General features: G+C 45.1%; 2 protein-coding genes across 5 annotated transcripts in view; one reads left to right on the top strand and one right to left on the bottom strand.

The window, feature by feature from the left end:
* The window catches only part of LOC130295907 (serine/arginine-rich splicing factor 5-like), a 31,420-nt gene extending 30,443 nt beyond the window's left edge, over positions 1-977 (bottom strand). For 2 of the 4 annotated variants that reach the window (XM_056547222.1, XM_056547223.1), the window contains exon 1: positions 820-977. In XM_056547222.1, coding sequence (XP_056403197.1) covers positions 820-916 — 97 coding nt within the window. In that variant the 5' untranslated portion in view covers positions 917-977. The remainder of the gene's footprint in view (positions 1-819) is intronic. The other 2 variants (XM_056547224.1, XM_056547227.1) reach the window with 2 other exon arrangements.
* On the top strand, positions 872-19,596 carry LOC130295909 (putative nuclease HARBI1). The gene is made up of 3 exons (XM_056547229.1): positions 872-1,051; positions 17,691-18,414; positions 19,060-19,596. Exons 1-3 carry the CDS (start codon positions 872-874, stop codon positions 19,137-19,139), a joined length of 984 nt encoding a protein of 327 aa, XP_056403204.1. The 3' UTR covers positions 19,140-19,596.
* Positions 19,597-22,071: the final 2,475 nt, after the last annotated feature.

Genomic DNA, 22,071 nt, shown 5'->3' with positions numbered 1-22,071 from the left:
TCTATCTTCTATGCAGGGTCTCAGCTCTTTGAAAACTGGGCCCCTAACCCGCCCCTGCTAGATGTAGTGAACAGGAACTTTTTTTTTTTTTTTTTTTGGGGGGGGGGGGGGGTCCATGTACACCAATGGTCCCCAATACTATCTATTAATTGAAAAACTACAACTCCCAGCATGTCCTGCCGGGCTAAAAGTTGTTGTTTTGCAACAGCCAAAGAGCTACAGCAGTGGTCTTCAACCTGCGGACCTCCAGATGTTGCAAAACTACAACTCCCAGCATGCCCGAACAGCCGTTGGCTGTCCGGGCATGCTGGGAGTTGTAGTTTTGCAACATCTGGAGGGCCACAGTTTGAAGACCGCTGAGCTACAGGTTGGTGAACACTAGTGTAATGAGCGCTGCACATTAATATCCTGTATACAGCCTTCACACTGCGCATGCTCACATACAATAAAACTATAGGGAGGGAATAGCTGCAGCCATTATGACTCACAGAACGTGCATCCTCAATCCTAGCGCCATATGGACCCGACTGTAGTCAGACTACAACTCCTAACGTACACCCCTCAGTATTCATGGGATTTGTACCACCGTTTCACACCCTATATTTTCCTAACACTGTCCGCGCCACCTCTTCCCCCACTTCCATGCTGTTCTGAAACACGGAGCGCGTCCATTACTATTCCTCGTGTTCAACTACGGGGGTGGGGGGAGTAGGAAGACTAATAGGCCATAACCCACACCCCGCTCTTCTGTGCAGAACCTCGTTAGTTCAGCGCTCCCACACACAACCAAAGGAACACATCTCCGTCAAATCCACTCACCAACGCCACCGCTGTTTCCCGAGAATGAAATGGCGACCGAGAATCTCCGGATATGACTCGCAACAAGATGGCGGCGCGGGGAGCGGCCTGTTGTCATGGAAACACACCCTCTAAAATCAGGGGAGCGGGTGGGGGAAGAGTGGTGGGCTTGCGCTCATTAGTTCACACTAGATTCCTGACCGCCCCTCCTCCCCTAAGTAATCATAGCTGTAGCCGAAAACGGGATGATAAGGTACTGTATACTGTAATGGGAGCAGCCGACCCCCACCCACTTCTCACACAGCCAATTTTATTTTTTGTTTTCCTTTTTTTCCTCCTCACCTTCTAAAAATCATAAACACTTTTATACTTTCATCCACAGACTCATGTGAGGGCTTGTTTTTTTGTATTTTTTGCGCCACCAATTGTTCTTTTTAACGACATCACTCATTTTACCATAAAATGTACAACAATCTGAAAAAAGGATTTGTGTGAGGTTTGAAAAGAAAACCGAAATTCAGCAAATTTTGGATGGTTTTGTTTTCACGCAGTGCACTTCATGATAAAGATGACTTGTTTCCTTTATTCTGTGGGTCAATGCGATTACGTTGATACCCATGGTTACATACTTTTCTATTGTACCGCTCTCACAAAATCTAACTTTTTTTTTTACAAACTAAATGGGGGAGATTTATCATCGTTGCTTTGGTAAGCGAGTTCTGTAGGCATTTTTTTCTTGCTTTTGGTTTTGTTTATGTGTGACATATTTATTATACTATCATGGTGGGTTGATAAATGTGGCTCACATAAGCAAAAACCAATAAATGACTTCAGAACACAAATTTGGAGCTTTGAAAAAAATGTGATATATATATATATATATATATATATATATATATATGTGTGTGTGTGTTTTTTTACCACTTTTTTCCCCTAAATGTACTAACTCATTTTTTTCTTCTCATTTCAGATCCGTGTATCTTGTGGATTACTTTAGATTCAGGGGAGTACAGTGATCAGCATTTTTTGGGTTTAATGTTAATAAAATGGTTAATGAGGACTTTTGGGGGAGTGTTTTTTGGGAATAAATTATTTTTTAAATGTGTTGTTCTTTTTATTTACTTGACAGGCTTAGTAGTGGAAGCTATATTATAGACAGGGTCCATTACTAAGCTGAGGCTTAGCGCTAACCCCCAATTATTACCCCGGTGTCGGGAGGAGATTGTACCAACAGGCCTGGAGTGTCAAATATGGTGCTCCTGGGCCTAGGCGGTAACAGGCTGGTGTTATTTTGGCTTGGGAGGGCCAGTAACAATGGTCCTGGCCCACCCTGGTAACATCAGGCTGTTGCTGCTTGGTTGGTATTTGGCTAAAAATAGGGGGAATCTTATCTTTGTTTTGCATAAATAATTAATTATTGAAAAAAAAAAAAAACGCATATGGTTCCCCCTATTTTTATTTTCAGCCCAAATACCAACCAAGCAGCAACAGCCTGATGTTACCAGGGTGGGCGAGGACCATTGTTACTGGCCCTCCTTAGCCTAAATAACGGCAGCCTGTTACCGCCTAGGCCCAGGAGCGCCATATTTGATGCTCGGGGCCTGTTGGTACCGGTTCCTCCCGGCCCCCCTGTGGTGGTGGGTACGGGGGTAATAATTGGGGGTTAGCGCTAGCTGTGTTGTGGGCTAACACTAAGCCCAGGCTTAGTAATGGAATCTGTCTATTAGACAGCTTCCACTACTAAGCCTGTCAAGTAAATAAATAAAAAAAACACAACACGTTTCAAAAAAATGTATTCCAAAAAACACTCCCCCACAAGCCCTCGTTAACCGTTTTATTAACATTAAACAGATTTTAAAAAAACGCTGGTCATCGAAGCAGTCCACCGAAGTAGTCCACAGGATACACGGATCTGAAATGAAAGAAAAAGCAAAATAGGTTAATACATTTATTGTCACCCGTCCGCGCATAACTACAACTCCCAGCATGCCCTTACAGTAAGAATATGCTGGGAGTTGTAGGGGAGGGGGGGTAACAATCTCCCGCACCACATGAATACAACTCCCAGCATATCCTTACTGTAAGGGCATGCTGGGAGTTGTAGGGGGCGGGTGGCAAGCCTGTCACCTACCCCCTGCCGCACAACTACAACTCCCAGCATGTCCTTACTGTAAGGGCATGCTAGGAGTTGTAGCCAGTGGTGTGGGAGATTGTCACCCCTCCCCCCCTCCTACAACTCCCAGCATGTCCTTACTGTAAGGGCATGCTGGGAGTTGTAGTCATCTGGTGTGGGAGATTGTCACCCCCCCCTACAACTTCCAGCATGTCTTTACTGTAAGGGCATGCTGGGAGTTGTAAAGGGGGGGGGGGGGTGACAAGCCTGTCACCTGCTGCACAACTACAACTCCCAGCATGCCCTTACAGTAAGGACATGCTGGGAGTTGTAGGGGGGGTGACAATCTCCCACACCACATGACTACAACTCCCAGCATGTCCTTACTGTAAGGGCATGCTGGGAGTTGTAGTTGTGCATCAGGGGGCAGGTAATAAGCTTGTCACCCGCCCCCCTACAACTCCCAGCATGCCCTTACAGTAAGGATATGCTGGGAGTTCTAGTCATGTGGTGCGGGAGATTGTTACCCCCCCTCCCCTACAACTTCCAGCATATTCTTACTGTAAGGGCATGCTGGGAGTTGTAGTTGTGCCAGCCAGGGAAGCGGGTGGTAATCAGCTCCCTGGCTGCAGTGATCAGAGAATCACTGTAATCTCATATTTCCTGCCGGGTCACATGACATGGGACCCAGCGGGAAATTTGAAATTACACTAAACTCCAGGGCGCTGTGGTAAGGAGCCCGGGCTGACATAATACTGCAGCCGTCCGGGACTCCTGCAGCCGGGCAGGGAGATGTGCAGAAGCCGTCCCTGCCATCTCTCGGCGTGTACCGCAGTGCTGAGGGATGGCAGGGACGGCACCTACACATCTCCCTGCCCGGCTGTGGGAGTCCCGGGCGGCTGCAGAGTTACGTGTGCCCGGACTCCTTACCAGGCGCTGCGGAGATGATAGTTGACGGAGCCCGGGCGGCTAAAGTGAGGCTAGCCCGGGCTCCTTACCAAGGCGCCGCAGGATATATGAGAAGCCTGTGCGGCTGAAGACTGATGCCAGCCCGGGCTCCTTTTAAAGGGGTATTCCAGGCAAAAACCTTTTTTTATATATCAACTGGCTCCGGAAAGTTAAACAGATTTGTAAATTACTTCTATTAAAAAATCTTAATCCTTCCAATAGTTATTAGCTTCTGAAGTTAAGTTGCTGTTTTCTATCTAACTGCTTTCTGATGACTCACGTCCCAGGAGCTATGCAGCTCCTATGGGGATATTTTCCCATCATGCACAGCTCGCTTTCCAGTCAAAATTTCGCACGAAAAATAGCGAAGTCGCAGGTGCGACATTTGTGCGACATTTTTAGTTAAAAAAATGTAACCAAATCGCTTGATAAATGTCTGTCAATATGTTTAAAATTGCCCTATTTTGACCGCCTATAACTTTCTAATTTTTCCATGTACGGACGGGGCTGTATGAGGGCAAATTTTTTGTGCATGATCTATAGTTTTTTTTGGTACCTCTTTTGCGTATATGTGACAATTTGATTCCATGTTATTTTTATTTTTTTTTTGGAATGTGATGTGACCAAAACCCAAGCAATTTTGGATTTTGTTTTCTTTTTGACGTTTACGCCAGTCACCGTACAGGATAATTTACATTGTATTTCGATAGTTTGGACATTTACGCATGTAGCAATAACAAATGTTTATTAATTATTTTGTTTATGCTTTTTGGGGGTAAAATGGGAAAATAGGGTGATTTACACTTTTTTGGGGGGAGTTTTTCTACTTTTTTTTTTTTTTTTTTACACTTTTTATGTCCCCAGAGGAGACTTCTTATAGCAATCAATAGATTGCTAATACTGTTGAGTGCTATGCATAGACATAGCACTGATCAGTATTATCGCCAATTTTCTCTAGTCTGCTCGATATCATGCCCCCGGGAGAGGCAGGTGACGGGACTTTAGTTCTGATCACCCATTCAAAGTGCCACATCAATACAGATCACAGCATCTGAGAGGTTAATGGCTGACATCAGCGCGATTAATGATGTCTGCCATTACCGGCGGGTCCCTGGCTGCTGATAGCAGCCGGGACCTACTGCGCATGATGCGAGCACCATTCCGGTGCTCGCGTTATGCACAGGAGGTAAATGTACCTAGCGGATCAGGACGTACATTTATGTCCAATGTCCTTAACCCCTTCAGGGCCAGGCCAATTTTGGCCTTAACCTGTTGAGGACCAAGGGTGCACAGGTATGCCCTTGCTCCCTGGTACTTGAGGATGCACTTGGCGTTTCCAGTCACTGGTGGTGATGATCGGAACGCGATGACTGCTGGTATCAGCAGCCATCCCAGGACATTGCCTAGGGCATCCTAAAACCCACCCTTGTTGGCGATCACTGTGATTCGCCAGTCAATTCTGACCGGCGAATCACAGCTTTATACAGCCGATCGGGTAACTGGTGACCCAATCGCCCGGAAAATAAGGGTGATCGGTGCTGTCAGAGACCACCAATGGAAGTCCGGGCTGAGCAGGGGTACCTTGGTGATGGCGGCGGGACATGGTGGTGGCAGTGACCGGCGGCGGGACGGTGGTTGTGACCGGCAGGGCCTTTGGCTGTCTGGGCATGCTGGGAGAAGTAGTATTGCAACATCTGGAGGGTCACAGTATGGAGACCACTATGGCCCTCCAGATGTTGCAGAACTACAACTTCCAGCATGCCTGGACAGTCTGGGCCTGCTGGGAGTTGAAGTTTTGCAACATCTGAAGGGCCACAGTTTAGAGAACACTAGACAGTGGTCTCCAAACTGTGGCCCTCCAGATGCTGCAAAACTACAATTCTCAGCATGCACAGACATAGAACAAGGAAAAAACAACACAGAACACTCCTTTGTGCAGAACTAATTAATTCAATACCAGTATTGTGCAGATACTGTTTACGCAAACCTTCTCAAGTTGTGAAGGACAAGGCGCAACACTCGTCACAGCAGGGATGAAGATCACAACGATAGAAGATCTGGCTGCCGCAGGCTTCCCACACGAAACTGGCGTGCAACTGATATACAAAGGACAAACAATGGAATCTGGAAGTGGATGTCTGCGCTATTATGAACATACAACACATTTCTAGGCCGGCATGGCCTTTTCGTCAGGCGGCAGACGAAAAGGCCATCCCGGCCTAGAAACGCATTGTGTGTTCATAATAAACAGTTACCTACCTCACCGTTGGTCAAGCTTCAATATACCGATCCACTGGCAGCGAGGACATCCACTTCCAGATTCCATTGTTTGTCCTTTGTATATCAGCATGCCCAGACAGTCAGGCATGCTGGGCGTTGTAGTTCTGCAACATCTGGCCCTTCAGATGTTGGCAAACTACAACTCCCAGCATGCCTTTACATAGGGCTGGGCGGTATACCGGTTCATACCGAATACCAAAAAATTTTCCCTGCACGATATGAATTTTTCCCCATACCGCAATACCGATTGGGCCCCTCCCCCCCCTCGAATGAATGAGTTATCAGTCACAGAGGACTTGCGGCGGTGCTTTAAATTAATGAGTTTGCGGCCACCGGCGCTTTAAATGAATGACTTGCGGGCCGCCGGCGCTTTAAATGAATAAGATGTGAGCCGCGGCAAGCTGTCACCTCCTTCTTCAAGTGCTAAAAGCCTGGCTTTTAGCGCTTGCAGGGAGGAGGTGACAGATTCCGGCTTGCAACTTAAAGGAAAACTGTCAGATATTTTCTCCCTATCCTTTTGGATAGTGCTGGAGACGCTGATTCCAATGAGCCCTACCTTGCCCGGATCCGCCCTGCCGTTCGCCCGCAATTGTACTTTTATTCTATGTGTATATCTTTCTGTAACTGGCACGGGCGGGGCTTCTGCAGGTTAACTGGCACTGACGTCAGCGCCGCTTATGAATATTCATCCCCCCTCCCTCCAGTTATGAGCGGCAAAGAGAGGGAGAACTGGAGGGAGAGGGGATGAATATTCCTAAGTGGCGCGGATGTCAGTGCCAGTTAACCTGCAGAAGCCCCGCCCGTGCCAGTTACAGCAAGATATACACATAGAACAAAACTACAATTAAGGGCGAACGGCCGGGTGGATCTGGGTAGGTAGGGCTCATTGAATCAGCATCTCCCGTACTATCCACCAGTACCTGTGGATAGTGCGGGAGAAAATATCTGGCAGTTTTCCTTTAATCGTTTCCAGCGGCCGCATCTTATTCATTTAAAGCACGGCCCGCAAGTCATTCATTTGAAGTGCTGCGGCCTGGAGGAGGGGGGGGGGGGGGGGGGTGTTAGAGAAATATAGCAGCCCCTGGGAGTCAAATATGATTAGTTCCTCAGGAGGGGGGGGGGGGGGGGGGATACCGTTAAATACCATGGAACTTGCAAAAATACCATGATACGCATTTTTTGTCATACCGCCCAGCTCTACCCGGACAGTCTGGGCATGCTGTGATTTGTAGTTTTGAAACATCTGGAGGACCACAGTTTGGAGACCACTACACAGTGGTCTCCAAACTGTGTCCCTCCAGCTGTTGCATAATTGCAACTCCCAGCATGCCCTTTGGCTGTCAATGCAAGCTGGTGGGGAAATACTGACTTCTGTTACTAGAGATGAGCGAACTTAAGAAAAATTAGATTCGGCCGATTCGCCAAATTTTTGGAAAAAATTAGGTTTGATCCGAATTTATTTGCGGTGAATCTATATTGAAAACGTCTGTTTATGGACTACAGAGAGCCTCAATTGGGGTGTAGAAAACTTTGCTTTGTTCTAACACGCATATGGCGTGTGCTGGGGTAGTGAAATAATACTGTTATTCAGTATGACATGCAGATTACAGGCATCGCTTTTAGAATCACTGCTGCAGAGCGATACAATGACAGAGCTTAGAGGTGGCATCAGTATGAGGAGACCATATTGTGGCTGAATGACACAGCATGGAGGTGTTGGCAGCATGAAGAGACCATATAGTGGCTAAATGACACTTCGTGGAGGTGTTGACAGCATGAGGAGACCATATAGTGGATGATTGACACAGCGTGGAGGTGTTGGCAGCATGAGGAGACCATATAGTGGCTAAATGACACAGCGTGGAGGTGTTGGCAGCATGAGGAGACCATATAGTGTCTTAATGACAAATCTTGGATGTGGCTGAAGCATGAGAAGACCATATAGTGGCTGAATGACACAGCGTGGAGGTGTTGGCAGCATGAGGAGACCATATAGTGGCTGAATGACACAGCTTGGATGGGCTGAAGCATGAGGAGACCATATAGTGTCTGAATGACACAGCTTGGAGTTGTTGGCAGCATGAGGAGACCATATAGTGGATGAATGACACAGCGTGGAGGTGTTGGCAGCATGAGGAGACCATATAGTGGCTGAATGACACAGATTGGATGTGGCTGAAGCATGAGGAGACCACATAGTGGCGAAATGACACAGCGTGGAGGTGTTGGCAGCATGAGGAGACCATATAGTGGATGAATGACACAGCGTGGAGGTGTTGGCAGCATGTGGAGACCATATAGTGGCTGAATGACACAGCATGGAGCTGGCAGCAGCATGAGTAGACACTAGGGCTTCACAATCCCTAAGATTAAAAGATGAATTTTGCAAGTGCTTGTGCTACCATAACATTTTTTAGGCTCAGGCCCAGCAGCATCAATAAACCATATATTGGCTGAATGACACAGCCTGGAGGTGGCTGAAGCCTGAGGAGACAATATTGTGGCTGAATGAAACAGCCTGGAGTTGACTGAAGCATGAGGAGACCATATAGTGTCTGAATGGCACAGCTTGGAGTTGGCAGAAGCACGAGGAGACCATTGAAATTTAAGATTTTTAAATAGAAATTTAAGATTTTTAAACTGAAATTGAGGATTTTTAAATAGAAATTTTAACTCCCAAGTTTTAGTCTTTGGCGTGTGGGTACAAAGGACCAAATCTAACAAGGAGTCACATGTCACATGGCAGCACAATGACAGAGCCTGGAGGTGGCATCCGTATGAGGAGACCATATAGTTGCTGAATGACACAGCCTGGAGCTGGCAGCAGCATGAGTAGACACTAGGGCTTCACAATCCCTAAGATTAAAAGATGAATATTTAAATTGAAGATTCATGGTAGCTACTGTAGAGCTGGGCGGTATGACCAAAAATGTGTATCACAGTATTTTTGTAAGTTATGGCGGTTCCAGGGTATTTAACGGTATTTTCAACCCCCCAATCATGTGACCCGTGGACGCTGCTTCTCCCCCATTCCCTCCCCACCCCCCGGTTTATCAGCCCAGCGCTGCGCTGTCCCCACATCGGGGGAACAAATCATATGTGACCCACAAGCGCTGCTTCTCTCGCTCCCCAAATAATTATCAGCCGCTGTGCTGTACTGTACTATCCTGTGCCCGGGCTGCAAAAATAAACAAAAAAAACTTTCACTCACCTTCCTACGTTCCCCTGGTACCGGCCTCATGGTCCTCTTGCTGCTTCCTGGGGATGGGAACATCATATAGCTGTCAGCCTATCACCGGCCGCAGCGATGTCCCGTCTCGGCAGGTGATCGGCTGAGCGCATTGTCATGTAAGAAGCCAACTGGCTCTTTACATGACAGTGGGCTCAGACTATCACCGGCCAAGTCGGGACATCGCTGCGGTCGGTGATACGCTGACGGCTCTCTGTGACGTTCCCATCCCCAGCATGTGGCCGGTACAGGAACAACGGGGGAACGTAGGAAGGTGAGATAAAGTTTATTTTGTTTATTTTTGCATCCCGGGCACAAGGATAGTACAGTACAATGCAGCAGCTGATTATTATTTGGTGGGGGGGAGAGAAGCAGCGCTCGCGGGTCACATATGATTAGTTCCCCAATGTGGGGGACAGCGAAGTGCTGGGCTGATAATTAATTGGGGGGAGAAGAGAAGCAGAACAGCGCCCGTGGGTCACATATGATTAGTTCTACAATGCGGGGACAGCGCGCTGCGGCTGATAATTCCTTAATTCGAGTGGGGGGGGGAGGGGCCCAACCGGTATTGCGGTATGGGAAAAATTCATATCATGCAGGAAAAAAGTTTCGGTATTCGGTATGAACCGGTATACCGCCCAGTACTAAGCTACTGCTACCATAAAAATATTTGGGCCCAGGCCCAGCAGCATCAGTAAACCCTATATTGGCTGAATGACACAGCCTGGAGATGGCTGAAGCATGAGGAGACCATATAGTGGCGGAATGACACAGCCTGAAGTTGGTATTTTGAAATAGAAATTTAAGATTTTGAAATTGAAATTTTAACTCCCAAGTTTTAGTGCCCCAGGGCCCGGCATGTGGGTACAAAAGACCAAATTTAACAAGGAGTCACATGGCGGCACAATGACAGAGCATTGGAGATGGCATCAGTATGAGGAGACCATATAGTGACTGCCTGGAATTTGTGGCAGCATGAGGAGACCATATATTGGCTGAATGACACAGGCTGGAGGTGGCTGAATCATGAGACCATATAGTGGCTGAATTGCACAAGTTTTAGTGTCCCGTGCCCCGGCATGTGGGTACAAGGAGTCACATGTCACATGGCAGCACAATGAGAGAGCCTTGAGGTGGCAGCAGCAGCATGAGGGCCATGCCAACTGAGGGTTGAGTCTGAGGAACCCACCGACTGTTGTCCCTGTATCGCCCGTCATTACGCACAGAGCGAACTCGCTCTGTGCAGTAATGATGGCGGGGTGCCGCAACGGCGATCCCCGGGGTCCCCAGCAGCGGGACCGCGGCGATCTAACATCTTATCCCTTATTCTTTGGATAGGGGATAAGATGCCAGGGGCGGAGTACCCCTTTAAAAGTTGATTCTGAAGACCAGTTGGCTGCTTCAAGGATATCTGATAAAGAACCTCCAGATTGCATTCATTTATTAGACAATGCTCCTCTGGTAGAATGAACGTTAACTGTTGAGATATCGATTCCAGCCATAGCCATAGATGAAACAGGTAAATAATGTTTTCAGTAGGAAATGAGGAGTTGAGAGGAAGATGGACGTCTAAGAGAAGCTGTTCTGGATTCTTAAAGGGGTACTACCGTGGAAAACTTTTTTTTTTTTTTTTTTTTTTTTTTTTTTTTTAATCAACTGGTGCCAGAAAGTTAAACAGATTTGTAAATTACTTCTATTTAAAAATCTTAATCCTTCCAGTACTTTTTAGGGGCTATATACTACAGAGGAAACGCTTATCTTTTTAGATATCTCTGATGTCATGACCACAGTGCTCTCTGCTGACCTCTGCTGTCTATTTTAGGTACTGTCCGGAGCAGCATATGTTTGCTATGAGGATTTTCTCCTGTTCTGGACAGTTCTTAAAATGGACAGCAGAGGTCAGCAGAGAGCACTGTGATCATGACATCAGAGAAATCTAAAAAGAAAAGCATTTCCTCTGTAGTATACAGCCCCTAAAAAGTACTGGAAGGATTAAGAATTTTTAAAGGAATTTACAAATCTGTGTAACTTTCTGGCACCAGTTGATTTAAAAAAAATAAAAAAAAGTGTTCCTTGTTAGTACCCCTTTAACCCCTTAAGGACACAGGGTTTTCCAGTTTTTGCACTTTCGTTTTTTCCTCCTTACCTTTTAAAAATCATAACCATTTCAATTTTCCACCTAAAAATCCATATTATGGCTTATTTTTTGCGTCACCAATTCTTCTTTGCAGGGACATTAGTCATTTTACCCCAAAATTCACGGCGAAATGGGAAAAAAAATCATTGTGCTACAAAATCGAAGAACAAACACCATTTTGTAACTTTTGGGGGCTTCAGTTTCTACGCAGTGCATACTTCAGTAAAAATGATACCTTATCATTATTCTGTAGGTCCATACGGTTAAAATGATACCCTACTTATATAGGTTTCATTTTGTCATACTTCTGGAAAAAATCATAGCTACATGCAGAAAAATGTATACGTTTAAAAATGTCCTCTTCTGACCCCTATAACTTTTTTATATTTCCACGTACAGGGCTCATTTTTTGCGCTGTGTTCTGTAGTTTTTATCGGTACCATTTTTTATTGGACTTTTTGATCACTTTTTATTAATTTTTTAATGGTATAAAAAGTGACCAAAAATACGCTCTTTTGGACTTTGGAATTTTTTTACGTGTACGCCATTGACCGTGCGGTTTAGTTAATGATATATTTTATAGTTCGGACATTTATGCATGCGGCGATACCACATATGTTTATTTTTATTTTCACGGTTTTATTTTTTTTATGGGAAAAGGGGGGTGATTCAAACTTTTATTAGGGAAGGGGTTAAATGACCTTTATTAACACTTTTTTTTAAACTTTTTTTTAAACTTTTTTTTGCAGTGTTATAGGTCCCATAGGGACCTATAACACTGCACACACTGATCTCTCATGCTGATCACTGGCGTGTATTAACACGCCTGTGATCAGTGTTATCGGCGCTTGACTGCTCCTGCCTGGATCTCAGGCACGGAGCAGTCATTCGTCGATTGGACACTGAGGAGGCAGGTAAGGGCCCTCCCGGTGTCCTGTAAGCTGTTCGGGACGCCGCGGCGGTCCCGAACAGCCCGACTGAGCAGCCGGGTCACTTTCTCTTTCACTTCAGACGCGGCGGTCAGCTTTGATCGCCGAGTCTGAAGGGTTAAGCCCTTAACGACGATCGGGTTGGTCCCGGCGGCTATCAACGGCCGGGACCCGCGGCTAATACGCGGCGATCAAAGCTGACCGCTGCGTCTGAAGTGAAAGTGACCCAGCTGCTCAGTCGGGCTGTTCAGGACCGCCGCGGTGAAATCGCGGCGTCCCGAACAGCTTACAGGACACCGGGAGGGCCTTTACCTGCCTCCTCGGTGTCCGATCGACTAATGACTGCTCCGTGCCTGAGATCCAGGCAGGAGCAGTCAAGCGCCGATAACACTGATCACAGGCGTGTTAATACACGCCAGTGATCTGTGTAAGAGATCAATGTGTGCAGTGTTATAGGTCCCTATGGGACCTATAACACTGCAAAAAAAAAAGTAAAAAAATATGTTAATAAAGGTCATTTAACCCCTTCCCTAATAAAAGTTTGAATCACCCCCCTTTTCCCATAAAAAAAAATATAAAACAGTGTAAATAAAAATAAACATATGTGGTATCGCCGCGTACGTAAATGTCCGAACTATAAAAATATATCATTAATTAAACCGCACGGTCAATGGCGTACACGTAAAAAAATTCCAAAGTCCAAAAAAGCGTATTTTGGTCACTTTTTATACCATTAAAAAATGAATAAAAAGTGATCAAAAAGTCAGATCAAAACAAAAATGGTACCAATAAAAACTTCAGATCACGGCACAAAAAATCCCCACCCTGTACGTGGAAAAATAAAAAAAAGTTATAGGGGTCAGAAGAGGACATTTTAAAACATCTAAATTTTCCTGCATGTAGTTATGATTTTTTCCAGAAGTACGACAAAATGAAACCTATATAAATAGGGTATCCTTTTAACCGTATGGACCTACAGAATAATGATAAGGTGTAATTTTTACCGAAATATGTACTGCGTAGAAACGGAAGCCCCCAAAAGTTACAAAATGGCGTTTTTTCTTCAATTTTGTCGCACAATTATTATTTTTTTTCTGTTTCGCCTTGAATTTTTGGATACTTTCCCTGCAAAGTAGAATTGGTGACACAAAAAATAAGCCATAATATGGATTTTTAGGTGGAAAATTGAAAGGGTTATGATTTTTAAAAGGTAAGGAGGAAAAAACAAAAGTGCAAAAACTAAAAAAAACCTGTGTCCTTAAAGGGTTAATACAGGGCATCACCGCGATCGGTGATGTCCTGTATTAGCCGCGGGTCCCGGCCGTTGATAGCCTCCGGGACCGACCCGATATGCCACGGGGACACCGCGTGACCCCACAGCATATCGCGGGAGCCGTCGGAGGACGTACATATACGTTCTTCGTCGTTAAGGGGTTAAACTTTCAAGCAACGTACTACACATAATTTATCATGATGTGTAAAAGAAGGATAAAAAGCGAAGATAGAAGCCTTAGTACGTCTTGAAATGGAAAATTGAACTTGAACTCTTAGGAAGATTGTCTGCGAGTTATATCTAATGCTTTAAGTTAGATCTAATGCTATCAGAAACTCCCTTGATAGGAATCAAACAGAAAACTACTGTAAGTTTGAAAGATAGAAATTGCAGAGATAAGGAATCATCACAAGTGGAGTGATGCCGAGGTAATGGAGGTCTTTTGAAATTAATACCTCTTAAAAGTTTGCAAACTAAAGGATGTTTGCCAACCGGAATATCATCAAATCTATATTGATCTGCTATATCTTTCAGTCATTGGTGAATGACTGAAAGATATAGCAGATCAATATAGATTTGTTGAACGGTAAGCCTTCCCAGCTGAAATGCCCCAATGGGTGTGGACCCACTGTGCCACTTGCCGGTTTAGATTTGGGCCAAACTTGGGAGTGGAATCTTAGTGTACCCCTGGTTTTCACCCTTTATCCCGCTCCAGGATGCGGAAGCTGGTCCTAGCTGCAGGGGATACACTGGTTGCTACCGCAAGATAAGTCCCAGTTAAGTGGCAGCTGGCCAAGCAGGCCAGAAAGCCCCAGTGCAAGCACAGAGGATGCAGGCAGGTAGGGCGAGCTGTCGCTGGATGGAAGATGTCAGATAAGGCCAAACGGACTTGGTGTTGAAGCAGAGCTGGTGCGGCAGGTGTTAATAGCTTGGTTCTAAAAACAGGAGAGAAGGCGCTCCATAGGGTAATACCACCGGAGATGGGGGGAGGGGAGAGTAAAAGCTAATTTTAAACTGCTCACCCTGGGTGGTTGTGTAGCCTCATACACAACAATGGAAATCGCTTGGATACAATGGTCCGTCTGCTGCCCTCCTGGTGTGGATTCCACAACGTATAGGTACAAGACAAGGCTTCAGTATAGGGTGCAGGAGAACATCGGCGCTGAACGGACCCAGGACACAGCAGGTAAGAAAGTAAAATCCAATTTATTTGATGCAACGCGTTTCCCTGCGCAAGCACAGATTCATCAGGCCTGATGAATCTGTGCTTGCGCAGGGAAACGCGTTGCATCAAATAAATTGGATTTTACTTTCTTACCTGCTGTGTCCTGGGTCCGTTCAGCGCCGATGTACTCCTGCACCCTATACTGAAGCCTTGTCTTGTACTTAATAGCTTGGTGGCAGACAGACGCGTGGTTGACAGTCCGAATCATACACTAGAGAGTAGCTGGGTAAAGGAGGATCAGGCACAGATGAAGTCAGGAATCAGGCAATTAGTCTGGATACACAGAATACAGCAGAAACAGCAGCAGAACCTTCGCTATGGTAAACCACCATGTTTCTCAGGCAAGGAAAGCAGGGCCGAGCGCCATTGAATAGATAATGCCTGTCACGAACCGAGACGTGCGGGTGGAAGGGTTATCTATAAAATCACTATTTGTCTACACTAGAACGAAAATAATGATAAAAAATCTCTCTTAAACCACCCAACTAAAAAGGTATCGCTGCCACCACCTGTCAATTTCAAGCCGACAGGAAGCTATCAATCCAATCTGGATATGCTACAATTCCCAAATATAGAATTAGGGGATAGCTGGGGCACTGGAGTACCCCTTTAAGCCTGAAGCATGTGGCGTAGTTTGCCTGACTAACACCCCATCCTTGGTTGTAAAGTTAGGGCCTTGTTTGTGCCCGAACAGTGAAGTTATGGTGCTAAGGAAGGTGATTGCCCTTTCTCCTTGACTTTTGGAGTTATTAATTACTGCCTTACTTTCAGGATTAGCAATGGAATGGAACTTACCTTAGTGATCTGTTCTTCTTTCTGCTGCTCCTCACTGCACTGGGGCGCACAGGCTGGACTCTGCTTTCCTCACCCTTTGCAAGATCCGCGTGTGTGATTGGTCGCTGTGTATTTGTTACTGTGATTGGTTCCTTTGTTGCGCCTTTTCCCACGCTCTTGCGACTGTCGCGGCGCCAACAAGTGTGTCACGTCGCACGGAGATCCATGAGTGAGGCTTGACACATACACCAAAGCAGGCAGAGGGAAACCGGGAAATACAAAAGGCAGCCCATTGCAACACAGAGGTAGGTCTCCCAATAACAACAGTTAATAAGTTAACAGGGTGTGTAGAACGTAAATACACATTGCTTTAACATTTTGCATGATAAGATAATGGCAAAATTCGGAGTTTTGTGAAATTTAGGAAAGGCAACATTTGCCAAATTTGGAAGGTACCTTGGGGGCTTTAAAATGCACATTTCAAAGGCACCCAACAATGAGGAGACAGTGAGTAAGAAGGGGACCGTGTTTAAAATTTAGGCCCAATTAGAAAACGCTACCCCCCATAAATTTACATAGAGAATGTTACCTGAATTTTTAACAAATATTTGAGGGAAAATACATTTCTTAATAAGAAAAATGATAAATAAATAAAAAACCCAGTTATATTAGTAAATAAACATTTGCAACAACCCAAGAACGTACATGGCTGGGGGGAGTGTGGGGGGGGGAGGAGAAGTGTGGTTTACGCCAAACCACTCTACCACACTTTTGCGAACACGTGAACCGTATCTCTTGCATGCATATGAGCCAAACATAAGGAACAGCGGCCTCTGGTCACCCCTTTATCTTCAAGTAATTGGGGCCCCAACCATTTGTATTTAGCAAATACTCTGCTCTTTCAATTAGTTAGGGAAACCATCATACAGGAGAAATGGATGCAAAGTGGTGGCCCCGGAGAACTCCGTTTGACACAGAGTCCATTAAAAAATCACGTTGCCATAGGCGACAGATTGTTGTGGCCGCAATTTGACACTTTACACCCCCACCCCACAATTCCACCTGCCACTAAGGTTAACGTTAAGGTCCAAACTTGCTTGCAAACCATGCAGAATTGCATAAGCTAACATGTACATGATTTACACACACAATCGGAGACCCAAACTTAAAGTTACAAAAAAAACTTTGTTAGCGTCTACTTTTTCCTCTCTCCTAAAGATAGGGGCTCAAATTTAGATCGAGGGTGGTCCGACCGCTGGGGCCCCCCTGTTTTCCCACACTGGGCCGCGGCTCACTGCTTAGAGAGGGCATGTCAACAAATGCACCAAGCCGCAGCCGAAACGCCCTCTCCATACGACGCTCTGGGGGAGCAGGAATGTGCGGAAGGCAGCGTTTCTGCTCTCCAATAGCAGCGTATGGAGGACGCTTGACTGCCTCCGCTTCTGGCGGGGGTCGACACGCTCTCTCTATGCCGAGAGCCGCGGCCCCATATGGGAGATCGCGGGGGGGCCCCAGCAGTTGGACCCCACGTAATCTGCAAAGTGTTCACTAATCCTTTAGATCGGTGCTACATTTTTCCATACCGTCGGTCTCCTTTTAACCTTCCTTAAAAACTTGAAAAACCCACCAAGGCCTCTCAAATTAAATAAAAAAACAGGTATGGTGAAGTGCCATACTTTGAAAACACAAACCCCACCTTGCTTGGGATTATTCCAGTTTTGCTTAGTTGCAAAGGTGTCTCCTTGCCAGTGCAAAACAAGACCATCCCTATTTACCCTCGCTTGTGGGTAAATTTGACACAACAGCTGTCATATTAAATGATTGCAACAGTCAGAAGGGAACAAATTAGCAAGGCTAATATTGCAGTACACTTGCCCCACATGTTTAAAAGCAAGTAAAGAGAGTATACTGCCCAAAGTGAAATTTTATGAAGTGAACTTTGTTAAAAAATCAAAGAACTAATATAATAATTGTTTGTCCATAGGAAAAGTTAATAAAGATGGCATTCCCAGTCTCCTTGGTGATAATGCGAGCACACAACATTGCCAACTCGGCCAATCCTTCAATTACTCCCCGTCAAACCAGAAGGCCAAGGCGGTTCCAAATTAGGCTTAACCTGAATTCATTTACAGATGAGGAAGTCCTTCAACATTTTAGACTATCAAAGGATTCCATTAGAATGCTTTATGAAGAAATCAAACTACACATTGACAGGCAGACAAGAAGAAGTCACGCTATTTGTGGAAGGTCTAAACTCCTGGCAGTACTTCATTACTTAGCTAGTGGATCTTTCCAGTACTGTATAGCCTCCAAAATAGGTTTCACCCAACCCACATTCAGCCGCTGTCTTCGTCAGGTTGTTAATGCTATTGTGAACATCAGCACCAATTACATTAGGTTCCCATACAGCATCTCAGAAAGGGAGGAAGTGAAGCTAAAGTTTTTCCAAAAATATGGTATGCCTTTAACAATCGGATTAATAGATTGTACGCATATCGCAATCATCCCACCCGCAGCAGAGGAACAAAGCTACCGAAACCGGAAGATGTTCTACTCTTTAAATGTTCAACTAATATGTGGCCCCTCGGGGAAAATTTTAGACGTTGTCGCCAGATATCCTGGAGGAACCCATGACTCATTCGTGTTAAGTGGAAGAGGAATTGGCCAACTATTTCAAAGTGGTTATTTTGGCGATGATTTATTATTAGGTAAGTTTGTAATTTGGGCATTTAAACTATGACTAATGGCCAGCAGTCTGGGCAAACCTACAGTGGCAAAGTGTGCACACTCATTGTTTGCAAAGGGCACAAGCAACTGCTGCGTTCTTGCAATCTTAAGACCTTGCAACATGAATGTTGTGCACATTTTCACCATAGGTGGTTATGCGTTTGGAAAAGGATACTGTATGTAGCGGTAGCTAAGACTCAGCCATGTTATTTTTTACTTGCCAGAGGATTGGCCTCTCAATGAGTCACTTGTAATGTGCCCAGTTTTGCAGGACTAACCACTCCAAGGTTCTTTTTACCTTTAAGCGAATGTCTTGTCCAATGTACCATCTTGACCTCGTGCCTTGGTCACACCGACTGGTGACTCATTGGGTAGCACTGAAAAATTACAAACAACTTGTTCCTGGGTCGCATTTTTGGATTCCCCCCTGTGGGTTTGACAATTGGATGACATAAATTTTTGTTAGTTGTTATTTTTCCGGCAACTAAAAGTACTGTCTTAAGTGGCCAACCCGTGACACGTGTTCATTTTTGGTAGAAAGTGGTTCTTTATAGAGTTGGGCTAGGCGAATATTTAGGACATAACAAGGAAAAGGTCTTTGACATTGTACCTTTCTTTTTGAACAGGTGATAACGGGTATCGCCTTACTCCATGGCTACTTACCCCCTATCTTTCGCCAACGAACAGACGCCCAGCATCGCTATAATCTAGCGCACCGAAGAACTCTGAGCCAAGTGGAAAGAGTTTTTGGACAGCTCAAGTCACGTTTTCGCTGCCTAGATGTAACAGGTGGTGCTATGTTATACAAACCAGTTCTAGTCGGCAAAATTATCTTGGCCTGTGCCGTGTTGCATAATATTGCACTACAATATCACATACCAATAGAGATTGCTGCTGATCTTCGCGAACCCATCGACTGCCCGCCTGTGATGGGTCATGAGAGTAGTCAGGCTGGAAACATGAAACGAAACGACATTTCTTACAATTTTTTTACACGATAGGCTTCATTCTGCCAAGCTGTTTATACGTTCATGCTTGTGTTTGAAGGTTGGGGTTACATGGGCCTTTAACCAAAATTCTTTTAAATTAATTATAGTTTACACCTGTTCCCCAGATTTTGCATTCATGTTTTTTGAGCTGGTTAACAATTAAATAAATCTTTGATTGCAAATGACTAGGCGTAGATGCTTATATTCATATTTATTTCAATACAACAACACCACAACATCGCTGTTAATAATTTGACTAAGAAAGGTTTGCCCAAGGTAATGTGTGCTTTCAACCAAACATATATACGTCTCTTAACTGAAAAATTGTCCAGCAATGTAATGATGCAGGTTAACCCACTAACTTTAAAAACTCACCATATAAAATGGTTAATGAGTAACGTTACCTTCTTTCTTAGTTTCCGCTTTTCAGCAAACTCTAATGGCTAGGGGGAGAGGTGGGGAAGAGGGGTAAACGGGCGAAGCTGGAGGCAGTATCTGTAACTTTTTTGGGATACTTTGCCGCTACTAAGAAACTGAAGATGCCGTATTGCTTACTTGCTAAAAGTTGGAGCTTCAGCCCGGCCTCCACCCCCACACTAAGCCGGTTTGACAGTTTTTTTGGGCCCAAAGGTGTTTATTGACAACGCGATTTGCCTTTTGAGAAATGGCACAGTGTATCCATTATCTTTTACTACCTTTTTGTCAAGAACACTCACAGTATGGTAGCGCAGTCACGTCGACACGTTGGCTGCATGGACTTGTTAAAGAAATTTGAACTGTGTGAGTGGGGAACCCATTCTGGATTACTCATGCCTGCCGCTGTAGTCATGTCACGCTTGGAGTGGCGTTGGGGTTTGGATATCGCTAGGCAAGTGCACAGCGCGCGACATTACATTAGACTAAAATCAGGCTGTAATGAATCTGCATGACCCATGAAGCCACCAGTCACACACCTCAAATTCCTAGTAAAGTCTTTGCTGCACTACCGCGTTGGTGAAATGCGCCCCCAGCCTGAGAGTCACATGTAAAGTAATTAAAAGCTTTCACCTTTAACCACTCGGCATCTTCAATAAAGTTAAATTGCAATACAATCACCAACCTTAAATGGGGGGGGGGGCAACTGAGCAGGTGGGGCTCTGAAAATAATTAATTTAAAGGGTAGCTCCCACCATCCAAATTTTTTTTTTTTGCTAGCCCGTTCCCCCCCCCGCTACGGCACTAGCCTGTTCCCTCCTCCCTCCCCCCTGCCCCGCATACCCCGCTCCCTCATTACACTTGCAGTTGCTGCAGAGTCCGGCAGCGGGCGTGGTGATGTGGTGGTGATGTGTGGGAGGAGTGGCCTCCCAGCCAGTGGCCGGGGAGCCAATGCGCTCGCTCCCGCCTGTCTGATTGAAAGGCAGGGAGCGAGTGCAGCCTAACTGAAAAAGGACTGATTGCCACTCCAAAATCAGTCCTTTTTCAGTGGCCGGTTTTTAAATGTAAATTAAACCTTTTTAATGAAAAAAAATAATAATAAAAGTATATTAGAGATATGTTGTAGTACATAAGTACTACAACATATCAAAAAATAAAGTTGGTGACAGTGCCCATTTAACTGATTTCCAACAACCAACGATTATGTTAAATATGAAATTGCCTTGGTTGAAATGTTTGCCTTAGGGATACTGGTCTTTATTTTCTAAAGTCTGTATTCACTTTCCAGGATGTGCCCAGGGTTTTGCGGGTACCGATAGTGGGCGTCATTGTCGCCGACGTAGACTGCCTATTTTTGGGGCTCGAAAGTTCTTCATTGCACGTTAGCAAAAAATGGGCCCCAGAACTCTTTTGATCCCCGGCACGCACCTTTGTGGTTTGGTTCCCCATCCAATTGGAAAGAGAAGGATTTGAAACAGACAAGTCTCCTCATCCAATAATACTGATTCTGATGAAGAAACACTCTCAGCCACATTTGACTTGAAGGTAATTGCTGAGCCTAAGCTATCTTCCGTGCTAAGTGAAGATGGTGACCCCTGAATATCAGGGTGGACTTGGTCACCAGGGGGTGGGTTGTCTACAGACTGTGGTATAGTTGTTGTTGTTGGAGAGTGAGCAATTTGGGTAACATCACCAGTTTGGCTTTCCAACAGAATAGCAATTTTGTTTAATCCTTGGGAAATGGAATTTGATCCTCGTAAAAATGCCTCAGCTAAGTTGTTTAAACCTTTTTCAAGAGTATCAAATCTTGAATCAACACGCTGCATATATTGCAAATGCTGATTTGTGTACTCATTAATATATGTTGTTTGTGGTTCGGAAAGTCCCAGATCTGCAGGTAAAAAAAGTTCCTCATTTGGTCTAGGAGGATTGACAGGGCCGGATGTGTTCTCCGTAGCGGGGTCATCTCCGTGACAATGTGGCTGCTCAATTGCTTCAACGGCAGGTTCTTCCGGACTAATCTCCTCATTTCTTTCAGACATTATGTTTTCCCCTGTGATGAAAGAAATTGACAATATGTTACCCAAATGCATTTTATCCAGCGTATTGGTTGATATAATCAGATTGGCTTAAAATATTTTGCTAGACTTTTAATTACCAATAGTTTTTTGGCTAAAACAGGTATTCCCTATTTGTGAAAATTGGATACAGCGTATTAAGTTAAATTGCCTTGTT

The sequence above is a fragment of the Hyla sarda genome, chromosome 11 (genome assembly GCF_029499605.1).
Source record: "Hyla sarda isolate aHylSar1 chromosome 11, aHylSar1.hap1, whole genome shotgun sequence".
NCBI classification, from domain to species: Eukaryota; Metazoa; Chordata; class Amphibia; order Anura; family Hylidae; genus Hyla; species Hyla sarda.
Note: the sequence above shows the minus strand (reverse complement) of the source record. Positions and strands in the feature narration are given on the sequence as shown.